This window comes from Fringilla coelebs (assembly GCF_963513975.1).
Source record: "Fringilla coelebs genome assembly, chromosome: 1".
Classification (NCBI taxonomy): Eukaryota; Metazoa; Chordata; class Aves; order Passeriformes; family Fringillidae; genus Fringilla; species Fringilla coelebs.
In genome coordinates, this window is record NC_140028.1 from 70149640 (window position 1) to 70165829 (window position 16190).

General features: G+C 39.6%; 1 protein-coding gene across 1 annotated transcript in view; it reads left to right on the plus strand.

Annotated features, from left to right (window-relative positions):
- The window catches only part of COBL (cordon-bleu WH2 repeat protein), a gene marked incomplete at its 3' end in the record, with an annotated part of 151478 nt that overhangs the window by 26896 nt on the left and 108392 nt on the right, over positions 1-16190 (plus strand). The window contains exon 2 of the mRNA XM_084205578.1: positions 15159-15365. Coding sequence (XP_084061704.1) covers positions 15159-15365 — 207 coding nt within the window. The remainder of the gene's footprint in view (positions 1-15158; positions 15366-16190) is intronic.

The following is a 16190-nucleotide window of genomic DNA, read 5'->3' on the forward strand; positions in this document are numbered from 1 at the left end:
ACTAATTCTTCAATATTAATATCATGCATAAAGGGTTTTCTCTCTATCCTAAGGCTGTTCCATCCTACTCTGCAGCACAAATGAAAAGCAATATTATGCTACATTCTATTTTCTCATTAATATCACTAGTATAGGAAGTTTTTCCTTTTTTTCTTAGGCTTTTTTTTCCTTTCTGTTTCAAATTTCTTCCGAATCTTCAGATTTCTTTTCATCATTTCATGCCACCTACTTCTACCAGCTATGCAGACTGAGTGCACAAAAAAAAGGGTGTGTGGAATTCATAAGCCCAACCCAGATATTTTCAATTGTCCAGACTCTACCAAGTTTAAAAATAAGCAGTTAAACTTGTTACGTGACACCATTCATATATGTTTAATTCAGCTGTCATTTGCCAAGACTATCAACATGCCAGGTATTCATTCAGTCAAAGATTAAACTTTTAAGTCATTATTTGCTTTGAGAGAAGAAGCAGTAGTGAAATGAAATTCTTGCTCTTCCTACCCTGTCTCACTGGACCTAATCCAGTCAAGGATATGTGTGATAAAGCATATCTTGCTTTTAACTGCATGGTCAGGATAATTTGAATGAGGGTGATGCATTAATAAGTCTTTAGATATTTACAGGGAAATGGGGCTGCATGCAGATAGTAGTTTGGCTAATGCCTGTATGCATGGCTTGCATACATGGAAGTGTTTGATTCCCTCAAGGTGGACTTTTTCCTGCTGATGTCAAGCATATGTCAGGAGGCATCTGCTTCTGGACATTCATTTGCTGCTTCATGATAAGCACAAAGGATATGTGATTTTTGATAGTAGTGAGCGTGGTTTTTGACACTTGCATGCCAGGGAAAACCTTCAGTGTACTCGGTTACTGTTCTTCTGGACGTAACAGACCAAGTGCTCTGTGAAATCTAGTGCTTCCTCTTGTGAGGATGTGATATTTACATTATAGCCAACAAAAGACCTTAGAGATCATCAAGTCCAACCTAAGGCCTGACACCACCTTATCAACTAACCATGGCACTGAGTGCCATATCCAGTCTTTTTTTAAACACCTCCAGGAATGGTGACTCCACCACCTCCCTGGGCAGCCTGTTCTAATGCCCAGCCATTGGAATAGTCTTCTCTTTCTGTGAAGAATATTTTTCTAATGTGTAGCTTGAACTTCCCCTGGCACAGCTTAAGACCATAGTGCACAACTGCCTTCATGCCTGGGTGCATGAATGCTTCCATGTCTGTTTCTCTGGCTCTGAACATGGGGAGTGATGATTCACAAGTGGTTACAATCTCTCATGTCTTCCATTATTACATGGTAATATTTCTATCATATAATTTTGTCACCCCCTCAGGGGTCAGGAAAAAAACATTTGGTCAAGCAGTTTCCAAAACACATTCATCTATTAATCTTTTGCTGGCTCACCTATTCCCAGATGCTGTGAGATTGAATTTAGCTTGCTAGGAGGCCTGGGGCAACTGCAATCTGAGTTGGAAATGTACTTGCTTTGAAGTCAGCATTTGGTGGCATCCTTTTGTGGAGCAACAAGGAGTGATCAACGGGATCTGCTTGCGCCTGTACTAGTAGATGTCCATAATAATTTCTTTATTCATATTGTTATAGAGGAAGTTGATAGAAGATAAAGCTATGCTGTACAGAAGCAGCTGAATCTAAACAGTGAATATAATCTGAATATTGTTTAGTCCTACTTTTCATGTATTACTGACTCAGAAGCAGAAATGGTGGCATATAACCTGATGGCTTTCTTTCTACATCAGATATATATGCATGATATGCATTTGGGTAAGAGGAGAACAGCCTTTACATGCTGTATGTCATGTGAAGGTGTGAAGCAGGCCTGTGCTTTTGTCAATTATGATGTGCAGCAGCTGTAGCTGTGGAAATACTTTTGTGTTCCTGGCAGGAGAGTGCACCCTTCGTTCCCATGCTGTTGTGAGTAGTCCATGCTAATTCAGCAGCATTTGTCCTGAAGTACAGGGGTCAGCTGAGCTTGCAGGAATAACTTGGATTGCACCACTGTTGTTTCTTCGGGGCTAGAATTAGAACACAAGGGAGACAAGACTCTTCACTTTTGTTTTGATAGATATAACTCTGGGTTTCTCCTGTCTTGTTGCTTTGCTTGTTGCTTTGCAGTTTATGTTGGGCTCAGAAGAGATTTATTTGGAGGAACATGGCTCTGTAAGCTGCATTCAGGATTTTCCTGTCTGGGAAGTCAAATAAGCAAGAGGGGGGATGCTAGGTCTGCTTGCTAGCAGTTGAGTGTTCTCATCTCTCTTTGGGAAGCAGAGTGCCAACATGTGTCAAGTGAGCAACTGTTAGGCGCTGGCTCAGGGAGCGCTCTCTCTATGCTGGTAATTTCACCAATTATCACTATGCCACTGGCCTTCCTATTTCAGAGGAGGTGACCAGAGAAATTGTGGTGTGGCAGGTCTGACTTTATCTGGTGTCCTCAGATTTCCTAGACCTCTCTGACTCATTTTAGAATCGGAAATGGTAAAAAGTCAGGGTGGTAACACATGAAGATAGCCTTGCTTGCTTTTTTAATTGAGTTTTTTTTCCTCTCTCCCCTTTTACTTTTTTAACTCCTTAATTGTATTCTTCTGGTTTTTTGTAAGATGTAGTAAGAGCATCTAAGAGAACTGTGCCTTTGCACAGCTAAAAGGCAGCTGGTTGGATGGCCAGGGCAGTACCATGCAGTTGCTCTCCACTTCCCCAAGCTTCTCTAAGTGCCATGCTGCTGATGCTCCACGTTCTCCTGGGACCTGGAAGTTGTATTCTCACTGGGGGAGCCAGCAAGTGGGGCTGTCAGCACAGAGGTGAAACTGAGCTCTGCTGAGGTTCTGCCAGAATGACAACTTGGCTTTCTGCAGCATCGGTGGCAAAAGTCCTACTGGCTTAACTGAGTCCAGGATATTTTTGTTCTGGTTTTCATCAGTTGTAAGGAGGAAACTCTCTAGTCAAACACTTCCAAACTCGTGTTTTCATTCACTGTTGCCAGGTAGGGGCTTTCAGATGGGACAGACACCCTTATTTCAGCAGAGTCTGCCAACAGCTTGTATGGCCATGCAGTGCTAAATGTAAGATGGAGTTTATTTCATTATGCTCTTTGCCTCTATTTTTTAAAACAATAATTGCTTTTTTCACTGATTAGTTTGGTGTCAGTTTAATTGACAACAGAGAAAGAAAAGCTACTGTACTAGCTTTTCATAAGTGTCTGGAAAGTTGGTGGCTGGTAGTGAGAGGAGGCCTTGTAACCACCTTGTAACCAGTGGGGTGACAGGTGCAGGATAAGGTCCAGAGTTGAGGACAGTCATTAAGTGCTCCAGCACTGAAAAGAGCTTGTGAGACTTGTCACCCTTTTTGATACGAAAAGCAGTTCAGACAAGACAAGGAACCTGGAGGAAATTGGATGTCATTAATGCTGCTGTTTCTTTGTTTTTGACAAGGAGATGGAAGTCTCTTGGTTGAAATTCCAGCTCTAAATCACCATTTTTTGTTGCTTGCATCTGAAGTATTTGTGCCTCTTGGCACTTCCAGTATAACAGTGGCAGTTCATGGTATAAGGTAGTCTAATATATCCTGTTTCTTCCTGTGTGGGTGTTGTAGGCTCTGCTGAGTGTGCAGCTGGCTCAGACATATCTACAAAATCTTGCAATCACTGCTGTGATGCCCCATCAGTAGTTACAGGGCAGCCTCAAGCATGTTTGCATTGAGTTATCTCTTAAGCAGCATTTAAAGCTCCTCAGCAGTAGATGCCTTCAGTTTCTTGGTGATGTTTTCTCATGGATTACATGTAGCACCATTCCTGTGGATTCCAGGCTGCTGACAGGAAAGTCTTGGTTTTTGTAAAGTCTATAATGGTCCCAACTCCTGCCTGTTTCCTGTGTCCTGAGCCAGTGCCACACATTAATAAAATGCCCACAATAATCATCCCTGATTTGAATGTGTGTGATGAAGAGGGAGGGTATTTGGCTCCTTCCTCTCTCATTTAATACTGTCTGGGTGTGTTGACATGCTTGATTTATCAAGATTTTCTTCATAATGTGCTCTAGTTTGCACTGCATGAGGCCTATATAATTTTTGGCTTTGAGAGATTTAAAATCCATTCAGTAATGTGGTGTATGCTTACAGGATACATTAAACAGAATTTTGAATGGAAACAAACTAAAAAAATGCTGGCATATAAAAATCATTAAACCACTTCTTTTCTTACTTGATAAATCAGGATCACACTTCAGCGTCCTCCTGTTTGGTGTTGTAAGTGTATTTATGTGCTAACATCTGGAGTATTCTTTTTAGTCAGACTTTCTGGTTTCTGTATTAATGTAGGTCTCCCCCCTCCATACTAGAATTGGAGTGGGTTTTCTTACTTAATTTTATTATTTGCATTTAATAAACCAAAATACTTGAATTTTAGTTTAAACCAAGAAGTTCTTGATTCCTGTGTCATTTCGAAAGAAGAGAATATAATAAAAAATGAAAGAAAAATACTTATGGTTCTAATAAGAAAATTAATAAAGCAGATAAGCACCAGAAAAATAAACAGAAAATCAGCTGAAGCTGTGAGATTTCCTCATAAAAGCACATGTGGCATCCGAGAAGTACAGGGTCTGACAACAGTTTAGACTTTTGGTCAAAGTTGGGTATTTCTTTTTCTCATTGGCACTGCATTTTTGCCTCATTAATCTTTATTTAATATACTGCTGTATGGGATTCCTTGCTGTGTGGTGGAGTATGTATTAAGATTGAATTATAAATGCTAATTAAGATGATTAGGGAGGGTAAGGAATGTCCTGGCACCTCTGATTCTTTTTCTCTGTGAGTGAATGTAAACTACATCTCACAAAAAAATGCATTCTTAGATCTTTTAGGGGATTTTTTTTCTAGCTCCAAAGAGAAGCTTATCAGTCCTGTAGTTCAGGCGCTGGCTTCTTGTATGTCATGTAGTTTTCTACAGTTAGAATTTACAGAATAACTGCAGAAGAAAAAAAACCCCAAAAAACCAGGGTAGGTTCATGCCTTTTTTCTTCTAGATTAGGAAATCCAAAGTAAATTATCTTCTTGTTTAGCTTCCAATATGTCAGCAGATGTGGACTTTGAATGTATGGGGAACAGTGGGCCCCGGACTTGGACACCGCTTTCTCTTCTCTGCCCCAGGAAATTTGATGTAAGGTCAGCCATGATAAGATCAGGAGTGCTTCTCCAAGGGCAAGTGAACTTAAGAGGAAGCACAGAAGGTGCTTCCCCTTTTAGGAGCGTGCAGTTCAGCTGGAAAATAAATGGCTTTTGTAGTCCTGCCGTTGTGTTTTGTATCTCTCCTGCCTGGAGAAACTGAAGAAACTTACCAGATTTCAGAAGCAGAGATATCTTCTAGCAGCCTCTAAAAACATTAGGGTAATTGCTAATTTTTAATTTAATTCTTGTCTAGAAGTACACGTTTCTAAAGTTTTGAGAAGCCTTTTGGGTCCAGGGGGTGCTTTGGAACTGGGCCAGGATGCCTCTTTACTCTGGTCAGAGCCTTTAACTTTTTGTCTGTGCCCTTTTCTTTGGTACGTCAAGGTTTTCTGAAGTATCTGTGATCTTGTCACCCTTTGCAGACGGTTGAGTGGAGGCAGGTGAAATAACATAAGTGTAATTCTGAAAATTCTCTCTTAATGACCATTGCCTGCCTGTTTTTGTAGGATCTGTTTGTGTCAGGGTGAATAGATGAAATGAGCTTCAGTGGTGTATTCCTAGAGCGTTGTCACTGGATGAGGAATTATGATCTGTCAGCTCACAATAACAGGTGTCAGTGTTCACCAGCAGGTTCCTATTTAAGCAGGTAATCATGCTAAACAATTCTTCCCCGTCTGCACCTCAGATGGACACTGTTTTAAGGCTGTTTCTAGTTGAAAAAGGTATTAGTACAAATAATATTCTGTAGTAATTAGTTAGTGGTTTTCCACTGAATTTCTCACTAGCTTCGAAGCATTTTATAAAACTTAGGAATTAGCCAGCACAGTAAATCACATCAGAATTTCATTAACCGTATATATTGTTTTTCCTTGATTCTTTCAAAACTATTCCATCTTCTGGGGAATAAGGTGAGCACTTTACTGCAAGGAGCACTAATCTATGGTCTTCAGGCCTCTAGAGAGTGATTCTCAGTAAGTGGTATTGAGGTTAAAAGTCTGTGGCTACAAAAATAGAGCGCAATCTGGGATACCTTTGCTCTACAATACAGTGCAAATGCACCTTGAATTTACATGCTAGTTGACAGTGCAAGTCACTACAGGAGAGTTTATAAATCTGTGTTGCTAAGCAATAAACTTTTATTGAAGGTGATTGTTGATAAGAGATTAAGAAAGGACAACCACCCTGAAATCTGAACAACACCTATAATTTCAGGGATAACATGCAAGACAAGTGTTTCTGAGGTAGCCTCAGGCTTGAGAAACCATACCTTTAGTCATTGACCCCTCTAGAAACAAATCATCTGCTCATTGCTGACATGATTCCCTGTTAATAAACATGATAAAGACTGTTGTGACTATTGTGTGTTAGTAAAGCCTATTAGAACTGGCAAGCTACCTTTTCAGACCTAGAGAGCTCATCATGGAGTTGTGGCATCCTCACAAAACCACAGCTGACAGGTAGCAGAGTGAGTGCGTCTGAAGGATGCCCGTTTGCCCACAACATGCAGATGGCCAGCAGTGCTTCCAACCTGCTTGGAAATACCCTTGCTTTTTCTCATGACAGTGTTTTCCACAGACGAGCATGGTTAGTAAGAGTCCAGTTACCCAACATGAACATGACTATAACCTCATGAATAATGCTGAGAAACCTCATTAGTTGTCTTGCCAGAGATTTTAACCTTATGTTTTTCTCACTTCAGCCATAGTACTTGCCCTCTGCAGAGTATTCAATGTGCAAGTGGCTTGTCTGCATGGTTGTAGCCTGCTATCTTAACTGGGTGTCTTTAACATCTCAGTGATGATTTGAGAGTGCAGAGAACAGAACAGAGTGCCCTAGTAAAAAGGCTTGGGCATTTTACAGTGTAAGCATCAGTATTCTGGTTTTCTCTCTTAAGTACATTCGGGATGTTAGCATGGGTGGCTTTGGCATTCTCTTTTCCCACTGAAGCATACCATACAAAGCAGCCTGATTTAGTCAGAGATGGAGGAAATGGATGATATTTCACCTGAGCACAAGCAATGTGATGTTTTCCTTAAGTGTTTTCTTTATTATAATATTATTTGTTGCTTGGAATGGAAGGAGACTAATAGATCAATACTTAATAAATGGGGAAAAAAACATTGTGAGTTTGTGGATAATGAAGGAAGTAGTCAAAAATACTGGTAGGGATACTGTTCACTGAATGCTTTGCACTACTGCATTACTGTTTTCTCTGAAAGTCATTTTTATTTTGGTCAGTGTGAAACTGGCAGGCAGTTTTAGCTGAGGTGGTGATGGTTGAACATATTTGAGTCCTAAAGCCTAAATGTTTATTGCCTGTATTCATGTTTTGGTTCATCTGCAGCTTCTTTTCTGGCAAATGCCATTGTGAAAAGAGCAAGGCTTCACCATCCCTACCTAGAGTGCTGTTTTTCTACTTTGCTTTTCCAGACCACATTTTTTTGAAGGTGAAGCTTCTTACCTATCCTTCAGCATGAATTGTTGGCGGCATTTTGTTTGGATCACATCTCCCAAGCTCAAGAGTTAAAACTATTTGTGTATCTCTGACTGAGAGATGCGATATCGCTGTATTTTAGATTGCAGAATTTTACCTTTCCATAATAGAACTTACTTGTGCTTTCTTGCCTTTAACCACCAGAGATTCCTGTTTTTCTTCAGCATATGATTTAGCAGATTAGGTAAATAATTAAATAATGTTAACTGCTTTCCCATTTCATTCCTATTTACTGATGTGCAACCCAGTAGAGTTGTACAGCATGGCACCAGCTTGTAGTGTGGTCTTTGCCACACACTGAACGTGTGGGTGGTATCTCAAAAGTCCTATAATACAGCTATTAGTGATACAGACCTTACAGTGCTCATTCAGGCAGTGTTTTCATTAACTGCAGTGGGCATGTGCCCAAATCTGGGGATTTGGCTGCTTTTTAAATGATTTTCTTTAGGGCTTGTCTTCTACTTTGTTTTGGGAACTGATACAGGTAGGTCTATTAGGCTCCCTGGCGGGGCTCTGGTTACTAAGTGTAAAAGCATTGGTAGGCTCCAGTGTTATTCCTTGATCAGTTAAAGCCCACGCCAGGTAGAGGTCCATCCCTGCTTTCACACTGAGAGGGGGCTTTCTGAGGTAGCAGTAGGGAGCACTGCATGGCCCATGCACTACAGGAGGTCAGGTTAGAGTGCTTCTGGCTTCTTCTGGCCCTAAAAATGACTGTTTTGAAATTGGTATGTCAGTTGCTCTGTACCAGATCTTGAGGGAATGCCTTAGTGACTGGAAGGAGAATTAGACTTTTGTTGGAAGATAGTACACTATAATTCTTATTGCAAAGTGTGGGTGATGTACAAAAACACAGTTATTTGAGGAAACCAGCCACAGGCTAACAAATCATTTAGCCTTCCTGTCAGAGGGTGAGCCCTCAGTAGTTCAGCCACATCGTGTCAGTGCAGGAGTCTGAGTCCCGACTGGGCAGAAGCCTGTTTTCTCTTCTTTGGCAGCTCTGCAATGTTTCACAAGGACCAGAGTAGCCAGGTCTCTGCTGTGTGTTGGGGCATTTCAGCCTCTCACGAAATGGGTCATAAACGGGGAGATGCCTCTGGTAGCAAATTTTATAACAGTTATTCACTGGCACTTTCAGGACGAGGAAACTGCAGCCCAACACTTTTAAATGATTGATTGATTAGGTTGGTGAAAAATTTGAAATTAGAGAGGTGATATTAGGAACTACTTCCATTAAACTGTATCATCTCACCTTCTATTTATTTTTTTTTAACTTCACCCTTGGGCAGTCATGATCATATACTCCAATCCCTGCTTCCTCTTCTACAGATGTGTTCATTCTGTTTGCTTCTGTTCTTTATTCCCTTCCCTTTTCTTTTCTTTTCTTCTGGCATAGAAACTTTATTTTTAAAATACATAAAGCTGTAGGGTTTCTCATCAGTAGAATCAAATGGAAGATCAAAAATATAATTAACTAACTTTCATTTCTTTGCCAGAAACAAATTATTTTTTCTTGTCTATTTTGGGTGACTTTATCATGCCTGCAAGGAAATAATTTTCATTGTGTCTGTCAGTGTGATCCTGCCTTAAAAATGGAATGATCTTTTACAAATAATACGAAATTCCAATAAAAGTTTGAAAAGAGAAAAGCATAAAATAATTATATGCAATAGTAGCTGTGGAATTCAGAGTAAAAACTGCTAAAACAAAGCAGCAACTTATTTTAAAAAATTAAGTAGAGAATGCCAATTATTGCCTGAGCCATATCCACTAGTAATCTAGTTCATTCCCTCTTAGTGTCTGCTGAAGATTTCAGCTCTTTAGAAGGTGATATTTGTGTAAGTTTACCAAAATATTGTAAAATAATATTGGAAACAGGTTATTACAACAGAAATTAATTTTAGACCTGTAACCTGTATGAGACATTTAAAGGTTTACATTTTCTGTGTTGCAAGTAATTGTAATGAATTGGTATATTTAGCCTGTTATAGAAAAGTAAACTTGAGAATGTTCTTTGGCATGTTTGTATTGTTTTAATTTAATTGGTTAATTTAAATGTTATAGATGGCAAAGTGGAATGGAGTTCTAGTTTATACTGTAAGGCTGTCTGGATGAATTTTTGCCTCTTTAGTAGTTACAGACATTATCATGCTCTCCTGGTGTCTGTTCTCAATCTCTCTGAGATTTGTTTGACTTTTGGTTTCCATTTTCAGAATTGTTGAGGTACCTTGATCTTGCTGCTGATCTGTTTGTATTTCCTTTACATTTGTGTTGTGTATGATGCAATTTTTCTGAACTGCTGCATCAGAAGCTAAAAGGATTTTACTTACAAAGAGGAAACTTAGCATGCTGTTTATTCTGATTAAGTGGTTGTCCCTTTCCTAGCCAGTGATCTGGGTTTTCTTTGCTTTGCCATAAGCAACAAGTAAACAATGAAAAGGAAATGTTCTGTGAAAGATATCTCCTTCACAAGTTAGATCACTGAGCATGAATGACTTCTACCCTGCTGTGTCTTGGTGTTTTGGAGCATGAGGTGTGTGCCTCAGGGCTGGGCTTCTGACTTTGCTGTGCAAGTTGCCAGGGGAAAGGGAGGAAATGAACATACTCATCTGATTTTTTATTGCCTATGTACACAGATTTCCCTTCAAAAGACTGTAGTATTCCAATCACCTGGAAATCAAGAACGTTTATTCCCATGTTTCCTGGTTTTCATCCAAGAGACACTCTGTATTTTCTCATCACTGGGCACTCACATGTTGGTTTGTTTCTCCTAATTATGAGATGGGGTGTACATAGCTGTCACAGAAAAAAACCTTTGCACCTGTTTGAGCCTTTTGACCAGACTGCAAATTGACTTGACCAGATTGTGCTAGTTGGCCATTACATAAAAAATGAATTTCCCATAGTTCTGCTATGATAAGGGATGGTTGAGTTTGCATTCTCTTTTGGATTGGATTTTTCTTGGCTTTGTTGGGTGGGGGTTTTATGGTTTCTTGGTGGGGTTTTTTCTCTCCTTTTTTTATATTCTTCATTTTTTTTTCCTGCAGAGTGGTGTGTATGTGTGTTTTTTCTGTGCTTTCTTTTTTTTTTTTTTTTTTTTTTTTTTTTTTTTTTTGTGTTAAAAATGAATGGTTAGAGAGAGACACTGCACATAAAGGACCAGATTCTACAAACTGGTGAATTATGGAGCACTTGCCAAAGTCCTGCTGACATGTATGAAATGAAGTCTGTTCTGTACCTGTTAAGTTGCCTTTGTTTATAGGGTGGAGAGGATTATTTATTGGGAAGGGTGGAAATGGGTAGCATTTCACTGTTTCACTTTCAGTTTTTTCTTTTTTGAGAGTGTGTTTCTATGTGTGTGTGTGTTTGTGTGTGTGTGTGTTAGACCTTGTCTGAAGAATGGCAGTCTCTGCACAGCTTTGCCCTGGGCGTGGAAGTCCCAGGACCACTGCTGCTCAAAAGAGAGATCACATTTTTCTCAGATAGGATTGTAAAGTCCAGGTTACATCCTGTTGCTTCGTAGTTATATATTAATAAAGTGTAGGTCCAAAGGGCTTGTGTTACCTTGTCTTGAAGTTCATAATCTGATGAAACTTCTTTTCATTTCTCTTGTGTTTCTTCTGTGCTGAACTACAGAAACACTGGTCTTATTAGTCAGTGGTAGTTGCAACCGTAACAGGTCAGTTTCCTTGTTTCTCCTTTTCCATCTTGAGAAACCTGGTGCTTTTACTGATAACAGTGCTGGTAGGTGATTTATATATTCTGCCTGGCTATTTCATTACTATATGCATTTTTTTCCATTTACAGTTAAGTGAGAATAAATAGTTCAAGCCTCAGTAAAAGCTACTGTACATTTGTGTATTAGAATCAGCTGCTTGTTTTCATTGTCTCTGTCTCAAGGACTGGATGGAAGCATTCATGTAACCATGAGTTAAACCAGATCTGAAGTGTTCCCACTTGTAGCTTCTCCTGCAGACAAGGAGCGGGTACAGGGTCTTAACAGGTATCTCAGTAGTGAGTACAGTGAAAGATGCTTGTGGAGAGAAGATGGCTGTTGAACTAAATTTAGGTTGAATTTATCTCACACTGAAGAATGGCATGCAACTCTTTTATTGTATGTTGTGGTTATAGCATGGAAAGTACCCTTTCTTCCCTTGCTTAAAACAGGCTTTTAAATCACTCCCTTTCTTTGTGCATTATTTTAGTGGGATAACAATAAGGCTTTTATTACGGAGTGCTTTTGTATTGTCCTCTATAACCATTGCTGCTCTGACAAAGAAAGATTAATTCTTTTTCTTACTCACATTCAATAGTATTAACAGGCTTCTAGGCAGCTTCTGACTGCAGTTGCTGGAGCCTGTCAGAAAAAGCAGCTGCTCATGTCAGATCCAAGGGAGAGCTAGATCTGTGGATTTCAGTCTCTGATTCATGGAGCTACATTCTACTACAGAGATGTTTCAGAAAGTTGGCTAGAAAATGCAAATCTGCTCGACATTTCACTCCACAAATGCGAACTGCAGAGGGATCTGCTTCCACTGATATAGTTTGAGATCTGTCATTTAGAAAATGTTGAAAACCAGGAATTTCAAGCAGTCACAGTGAGAATATGTAAGTCACTATTGTGGAAAAGTTCGTATGAGGTCACCTGAACTGTTGCTAGGTTAGAGAGACTGCAGCGGGAATGTTTTCCTTTCTCTGATGTTCCTGAAGGAAACAGACCTGCCCTGTCCTTTCTGCACAAAAGAAAAGTAGGACTGTAGTGTCTAAAAGGCCCTGTCTGCATAATGCCAAAAAGAATACGCATTGTTAGACGTTATATGGAGTTAAAGTGAGCATCGCTGGTCAATCTATGGCTGATGCTTTTGTTGGTGTGATGCCTGATTTGCTGACACACTGCGCACACTGCCCCCCTCTCACCCCCAGCCTCAAGCGGTTCCGTACAGGGTCTGTAACTGCAGAATTGGCTGAGGAGTACTTAAAAAGTTTTTAAAAATATATTAAAAAGATAAAAATCACACTCTCATTAAGGTGTCTGGCCTTGCTTGTCTGTTCCCATAGAAAACCTCAGGCAGGTTTATGTTATCGCCAGGGAACAGATGCTTTGTGTAGCATAGCCCCAGTTTACTTCCAGCTCCTTCACTAGCTTCAAAACTCAGTCCTTCTTCACTTTTTCCCTGAAGTTTCAAGTGTCTACAGCTTCAGCTAATTTCAGTTTCATGATTATTTTATTACCATTGCTTTAATTCTTCTACCTTTTTTCGCTGTGACATCTGGAATTTATGAGGTAAATCATAATTGCAACTAGTTCTGCCAGGCTCAGAACACTTGCCTGCTTCTTTTCTTTCTACCCCCTTTGGTACTTTGTCAGATGCAATGTGTTGGAATTAGCTCCTGCCTAATAGAACAAGCTGCAAGAACAAAAAATAAAAGCTTGTTTTAAGAAACAGGTGATAGTTTATAGTAGCTCTATAGCTACTTCTGTTGATGTAGTTGATATTATGAAAGGCATGAGTTACAGGATTTATAAATCAATGTGAAGTTCTTACACTGTGTGATTGTAAGGCGGTTTTGCCATGAGTCTGGATGTATGCAAAATTCCCATGTCTCTCACCACCTGCTTACAAATAACAACTGTAGCTAAACATAAAAGGACCTGAGGAGAAGATGGATCCAAAATATTTTTTGTTCTTCAATAGACAAGTAAATTAAGAGTTTGGTTCATGGAGAGTCAAGCTAGTTAATTGCTTGTCAATGCTCTGAACTTATCATCACCTCAACGGGGAGGAGCATAGGAGCTGCAAGTTAGTGACTGATGACTTCATGCCTCACTCAGTGTATGTAGGATAAAAATGGAATGTTCAAGAAAATTTCTGATGAAAGAGAAATTTCTCTATACTAGTAAATAAGGCAGTACCTCTCCCTGCATATCTGTAGAGAATGCTATTTGTTATGCACACAGGGAAGGAAAGGCAGTATGTTCATCACTGCTGATTTACCACTGCCTTGTTGAGGTCTCACTGAAATGAGCATTTTTAAGGAAGTGTAAAGAATTTTTGCAACTTGAGACATGTCACAGAGATTGTTGGTCAACTGCAAATACTGATTACAAAGTATGGAGGGTTTGGACTACCTCTGAATTTTTTTTTTTTTTTTTGGGTTGGTTGGTTTGGGTATTTTTGTTAATGTGATAAAGCTGTTACTTTTTCCTCTGCCAGGAGCTTACACTGATAATCCAAACTCTGTTTTTATCTGAGAATAGAGGTTATCTCTTATTAAAGAAGAGTTTGATTTAGTATTTCAGTTCAGTTTTTTATTTTTTTTTCCCCTATACACAGTTTTGCCCTTGGCTCATTTGACCACTAAGCTTTTCCAGCTTTTAAGAATTAGAGTGCTTTTTCTGTACTTTTCCTTTCTGGACCTCAGTTCATGTTGTTTGAAGGGTGAAAATCATGTGAAGAATCATAATCTCTTCCTGCACCCTAAAAAGAGGCAGATTAAGAAAATGCAGGCAGTAGGCCTCCACAGTAATTTCTGAGTAAATATTTTACTGCTTTTTCCATCTGTTACACTAAAATCTGACTTAAACTAAGCGTAAATCTAGTCAGAAGAGGTCACTGGAGTATTAATCATCAGAGTTAATCCTCTTAGACATGTGTTTGGTATGAGGCCAGCTATTCAGAAGTTTAACAGCACACATATGTTGCTTATCTGTCTGGCAGCTTGCCAAAGAAACTTCAAGTCTGTGGTGGGTTTATATCTCTGTAAAGTACGCTGCTTGTTTGGTGCAAGCTGATGCAACTTTTCTGTATATCACACATAGTCCATAGCCTGCTACTGAAGAATGAGTTCCTTTCAGGGTGCTTTTCAAAGAGCTGTAGTGTTGGTGTTGCATGGTAAGAAGTGATATCATTCACAGTTGACCTTTTCGTGGTGCTTCCCTATGAAGTACGATGAGCCAGATTTAATACTACTAACTTAGAGCAGAGGAAGAGTCAATGTTTCAAGTAGAGTAATACTGTGGAACCCAAATATAGCTGAATGAAACCTCACCCTGCTTCCACTGCTGCCATTCTGACTTGGAGGAAACATTCATGTACATAAATACAACTCTTTCTTGAGTCAGGTCTGGACTGGACCCAGCATTTCTGTTTCTCACTTCATAGGAGTATGCTTCATACTCAACAGAAAAACGATTATATCATATCCTAATTATGGAACTGATTCATCCCCTGGGGCATGGAAAGCAAACAGTAGGAGTGAGTGCATCATTAAAAAATTAGCGTATTTTTAGAGAGGAGGTAAAAATAAAAGTGCAACTCCACTGAAAAGTTTAATGATGAAGAAAAAAATGACTTGCATTAAAGGAACTTTTAAAAACAGTCTGAGATTATGGCCAAAAGAACATGTATTTCTTAGTAATGTGTTTGGATTTTCTTGGAAGAAATTATTAATTTTCTTCTTGCCTTTCTTTCTCAAGCAAAAGAATGAAAGCTCGGGCTCCCCCTCCACCAAGTCAACCTTCTGCAGCAAGTAGAATTCAAAGTGAGCCCAAGTCACCTGCAGAGACAGCTGTAACTTCTGATCAGAACCTTGTGAGCATGAAGGAGAACATGATAAACAGACTGGTGGACTTCACAGTTGTTTTACCCAGTGGGGTGGAGCAGAAGTGCACAGTGCAAGGAAGGTAAGGCTTTGATTAGCTCTCACTTTTTAAAGCCTTTTGTTCCCCATGGGATGCTTGGTGATTCTGTCCTTCTGAGTTTATGGGGCTTCTCTGTCATGCTTTTCTCTGCATTTTAAACAGCTGTTGCACCAGAGTCCTGAGAGCCAAGTATAAAGGAGCCTCTCTTCTGGGGCAAGAAGGATTTAGCAGCTATTGTGTTACTGTTTTCCCCATGGATCAGCACATGTGTGGATCTATCCCTTTCATGTGTGTCACTGTGCTTAGGTTGTATCACATCTCACAATCCAGAGTGGGCTTGCTGCAGTGGAAGTAGGTGCTGCTGGCAAACAGTCCTGACAGTATGAGTGCCTGGAGGCATGCCAGGAAGCAGGCTCAGAAGATGGATGATTCATCACATTCAGAGATCCTGCCTTCACAATTACAGTGCAGTTGTGTAGACAGCAAAGCATCTGCTCATATTTAGGAAGCTTTTTATGTTTAAAAGTGTATTTTTTTTTCCCATGGAAAGAGACAGGGATTTTCTGTGTTACTTTCTGAATATAATCAAGAGCAAATTTTATTGGAAAGGTAATTTTGAAATAATTCTCTTCACTGTGGGAGCTCTTCTTTTTCCTCATTCTTTCTGTGTAAATTGTTTTGAAAGAGGGAGGCATTACTTTAGGAAATAATACAGAGAACTTTCAAAAATATAAACAATACTATGATGAAACCATAGCAAACAATGTTGTGGTCAGGAATAGTCAAGAAACTGTTGGAAGTGTAAGACCACATTCAAAAGGTATGTAGGTGTAGACACAGAGTTTGTGGTGATTGGGAGTGGGGCTG